The sequence below is a fragment of the Sinocyclocheilus anshuiensis genome, unplaced genomic scaffold, assembly GCF_001515605.1.
Source record: "Sinocyclocheilus anshuiensis isolate Anshui unplaced genomic scaffold, SAMN03320099.WGS_v1.1 scaffold944, whole genome shotgun sequence".
Taxonomy (NCBI): domain Eukaryota; kingdom Metazoa; phylum Chordata; class Actinopteri; order Cypriniformes; family Cyprinidae; genus Sinocyclocheilus; species Sinocyclocheilus anshuiensis.
Genome location: NW_015549559.1, coordinates 966,430 through 970,969, shown reverse-complemented (window position 1 = coordinate 970,969; position 4,540 = coordinate 966,430). Strand labels below are relative to the sequence as shown.

At 36.1% G+C, this 4,540-nt stretch overlaps 1 protein-coding gene across 6 annotated transcripts in view; it reads left to right on the top strand.

Moving 5' to 3' along the window:
• The first annotated feature begins 1,108 nt into the window (after nucleotides 1–1,108).
• Nucleotides 1,109–4,540, top strand: part of LOC107657113 (alpha-ketoglutarate-dependent dioxygenase FTO-like) — a 189,365-nt gene continuing 185,933 nt past the window's right edge. For 4 of the 6 annotated variants that reach the window (XM_016445123.1, XM_016445126.1, XM_016445125.1 and 1 more), the window contains exon 1: nucleotides 1,109–1,328. In XM_016445123.1, coding sequence (XP_016300609.1) covers nucleotides 1,251–1,328 — 78 coding nt within the window. In that variant the 5' untranslated portion in view covers nucleotides 1,109–1,250. The remainder of the gene's footprint in view (nucleotides 1,329–4,540) is intronic. The other 2 variants (XM_016445127.1, XM_016445128.1) reach the window with 1 other exon arrangement.

Genomic DNA, 4,540 nt, shown 5'->3' with positions numbered 1-4,540 from the left:
ATGATTAAAACTAGAGAAAACCATAAACACTTAATAGGCTATGGCTTAATGTATTAAGATAGTGTTAAAAGTATTAGTATTAAAAGATCAAATCAAGTTTATTAATATAATGTATGTATATAGGCTACAGATGACGTGCAGTACCCTGTATGTTATGGTACTAAATTAGTTTTAATCATTTAACCACCACAGCGTCTTGTCTCCACTGGCAACATGCACGATTTGTGTGGATTACAAGTAGCCTAGCTGAGAGTGCAAGCGGCGATTGCAAGTAACTTCGTGATTTAGTTTATTTTTTCTTGTCTTCACCACCTGGCTACTTGTGTAAAATGTTAAGAGATTCAATAAAAAAAATTAATAAATTAAACTAAATAAAATAAAAAAAATAAAAAAAGACTGCAAGTGACGTCACTCACGGAAGTGCAGGTGTCTGAGAGTGCAAGCCTGAGAGTGCAAGTCTGAAAATGCAAGTGCATGTCTGCAGCCAGACCCTTCTCCGATGGGCGCGCGCGCACACACAAGCAAATGGCTGCAATATAACAAAGAGTGAAAAATTTAAGGGGGTCTGAATACTTTCCGTACCCACTGTATATGTGTATATATATATATATATATATATATATATAATACAAATTTGTTTTCTGTTTTATTGTATTTATTTATATATTCCTGAAAATGTCAGAAAGCCTGGACCCAATAACAAAAACAATGTGATGTTTATTTCATATTCGATCTGAAAATGTTAAAAAAGGATACCTGATCTCTATTCTAAATTGAGTTTCTATTACTTGTGTTGGCAAATTCCCTTCATGAGCTAGTAGTACATTATATAACAATGCAATGTATATAACAATATATAACAATAAACATACATTATTATACATTATTAATATGTACTCTACACATTTGGTAAAACAATCATTCTGTTAACATCACGCTAGCACCTCATATGCATAAAATCCATTAGAAACCTCTCGCAGCACAACTGAGCCTGTATATACTTCCGGTTTGACTCAAATTACAAGCGTGGTTTTTCCTGGCGCGAGGATTCTGGAAAATGTAGTCCTGACCGGAATGCTGGTAGCGACTTTAAAATAAAACACCAATGTAAAATAACAACACCAGGTTTATTGTCATACAAGTTTCATATAATATCATAAACATAGCTAAGATTCTATTTAAACCCGCTTAAGAAAAGTGTACACGCTAACGGTACAATCTAAAGACTACATCACCCAGCTCTGCGCGCTATGAAACCGAGGCAGCGTAAACAGTACTTCAGGAACATGAAAAGATCGGATGACAGTGAGAGGGAAAAGAGGAGAAAGGTATCGCTTGTAGTTTTCTCTCAGTTCGCCAAGCACCACATGTAGTTGTGGAGTTTGTAAGACACCGTTCAGTGTGTCCGTGGCGGTATTGCACGCACTGGTTGCTGCTGTGTGTTCATTTGAAGTGCGCATGTGATGCTGCTGATTGCTCTTGTAATGTTTCCTTTCTTTTATCGGAGGAGTTTTGTCTCTGTGTGCGCACAGTCATCCGGCACACGAGTGTGTGTTGAGGCACAGCGCGGGGGGAGTGTTTTGTCATGACTGCCACACACTGACTTTGCTGGAGTGGCTTGTGTAGCGGCATTACAGCGTGTTCAATCGTGGTAGTAATGAATGAAGTCAGGACGCGTGTCCAGGTGTCTGTCACTCTGCAGGTGTCTCTGCTAAACCTAATTTATTTTACTTATGTGTCTTGTTTTCATCTGTTTTCTGACTAAACAAAAGATTCATCCACGAGCTGGCCAGGAAACGGACATGTTGTGTTTTTAATGTTTGCAGAGACGGTGTAATAGAAATAACTGTTGTGGTGCAGCTGTTTTTAAACGAATCTGTTACTTTTTCAGTGTCATTTTTTTTGAAGCATCATTGTGTAAAGCTTTTTGGTCCTGAAAGTAGATACAGTGGTCTTTATCACAGCATAAAGCCTGATTATTACACAGCCACTTCAAAAGATACTTGGACAGTAAATATTATTATCATACAGCTTTTTGCATTCAAGGTATAGATATATTTTATCGGTTCATGCATTCCCTGGGAATCAAACCCATGATCTCGGTGTTGCTAGTGCAGTGGTAAGAAATTATACTTCCAATATATACTTTTATATTTTGTTATTACATTTTACATTTAGTCATTTTGCCGACGCTTTTATCCAAAGCGACTTACAATTGGGGAATACATAAAGCGATTCTTCTTAAAGAGGCAAACAGACACAGGAAGTGGTTGTAATACCAAGTTTTAGGCATTGTTCAAATAAGTACAAGCTTGAAAAGGGAAGGAATAAATAAAGAAAAAGTGTTTTTTGATGAAGATGAAGTCAAGTAGCGTTTATTCCATACTAGGCGTGTCAAGTTTCTTTTAGGTTTGGAGTATTTAAAAATGGGTCATGTTTTTATGTTCACATACAGCTATGACACTGCATGAAAGGTAATATTCGAAAAGGCATAATAGGGGCACTTTAATGGATAGGGAAAAAAATGTCATAAAGCAACAGAATGCCACAAAAATTAGGAGCAATTATTGTCCCTTTAATGAAGAAGTTAGTTTCTGACGCTGAGCTCTAATAAAAACTAGTAACCTCTGAAAAATGTAATAATTTTCTTGGATATGGTGCAAATGAAGTATTGCAAATATTGTATTTTACTCGTTTGGCACTGATCTCTGGAAGTAATGTTTAACATGCCGGCATATTTGAAAATATTAAATTTATTTATAATTGAACTTGACAAGTTGACATGCCACTTTCTGAACTTGTCTGTGGTTAAGAGGGTTTAGTTTGATAACCAAAATTTCATATAATAATGCAGCATTTTGTTTGCATTTCAAATGAGTCTGCAAATTTGAGAAGTTCTGTCAGCAGCCTATCTATTCAATTCTCTCTTTCTATAACCTCCTGTTTCATTTTCCACTCCTTTTTTCTATTTTTTTGTTCAGTTTTAGTCTTCTCTCTGATGGCATGCTTTTGGATCATGCCTGACAGCAGGGAATCTATGTAGTACGTGGTTCCTCCACTTTATTGCAGCTGACACAGTGACCAGATGAGTCGCTGAGAACTTGATCCAGCTGGTTTTGGGTCTGTACAGCAGACGGACAGACAGACAGGTCTGCTACCCTGCCCCATCTCATTTCGTCTTATCTCTCTTCTTCATAAAAATAAACCGATCTGGGAAGAAAACCACAGATCAGCTAGACTGAGGGTCTGGTGTGTATTCCTGCGATTCCTAAATATAAAAATGCAGGTCCATTTAATCATAATAATAAATAAAAGGGAGTACATTGTTGTCTCAGCCATAAACGTGTGCATTTGTGCCCAGTAACTAGGATGTGGATGGATGTCAGCAGAAGGCCTGTGAACTATCCATTTCAAAAAGGAATTATTTTTATCCTTAGTTCAGCTTTACCAGGCATTTCCTAACCATATGTGGCACATATGTATGATAAAAAGAGCACTTCCATTATCATGCACTAAAAGAGGAAGACTATTGGCTAATAGCCTATTGAAAACTTACTTCATCCTTTTAGAAGTGACCTTACATGGCTTTCAACTAGGGCTGAACGATTTTGGAAAATAATCTAATTGCGATTTTTTTTTACCAAGATTGCGATTTAATATGCAATTATTTTTTTAAAGCTCTTTATGTTCTGTATTATTCAACAAAGACAAGCTATGAATCATTGTATAGTATGACCAACACACTATTAGATAGATTAAACATAAATGTTCTTTTCTGTAGGCCAGGCCTATATGTTACGATGAAATTAGGTGATGCATGAATTGATATGAATGACATTTTTATTTAACAACTACAATCACAGTATATTGACTGATTTGTTGAACTTCCAACCTTGTAAGCATGTAATAATTATGTTTAAATAAGCCCGGTGTAAACATTAATATGAAAGTCAGTAACAAATCACACAAACTAAAGTAGATTGCAGAAATATAAAAACAAATCTGTTGCTTTACCACACTACTTTAGGTAATTCAAAGTCACTGTAATAAACATATGTAAACATGTGGACTGCACTAAACACTGTCTTTAACTTTAGACCAGTGGTTCTCTAATTTTTGTGGTCGCACCCCCCTTTAAACCTATTAAAAAAATCTGCCCCCCTTTCCCGAATCCCCATCCCACCTCAGACTACCAAATAATTTCATTAAATATGATGAAAAATGTATACTTTTTTAATTTAAAAAACCTACAGGGAAAAAAACACCTGCATCACTTGAAAAATAGCATAGAGAGAATAACTTATTATTATTATTCTATCGCTGTTATTTATTTATTTATTTGTTTCATGCTGTCCGCTAAGGCAGTGGTTCTCAAACTGGGGTACGCGTACCCCTGGGGGTACGTGAGATGACGGTGAGGGGTACGCGAACAAAATTCTGAGTTTTGGCATTCATTTAATACCCCAACTTAAAGCAACATTAAAACCGAACGTATTTCTGACAAGCAAAATGCCGCTTCTAATGTAAAAACAGGAAAATG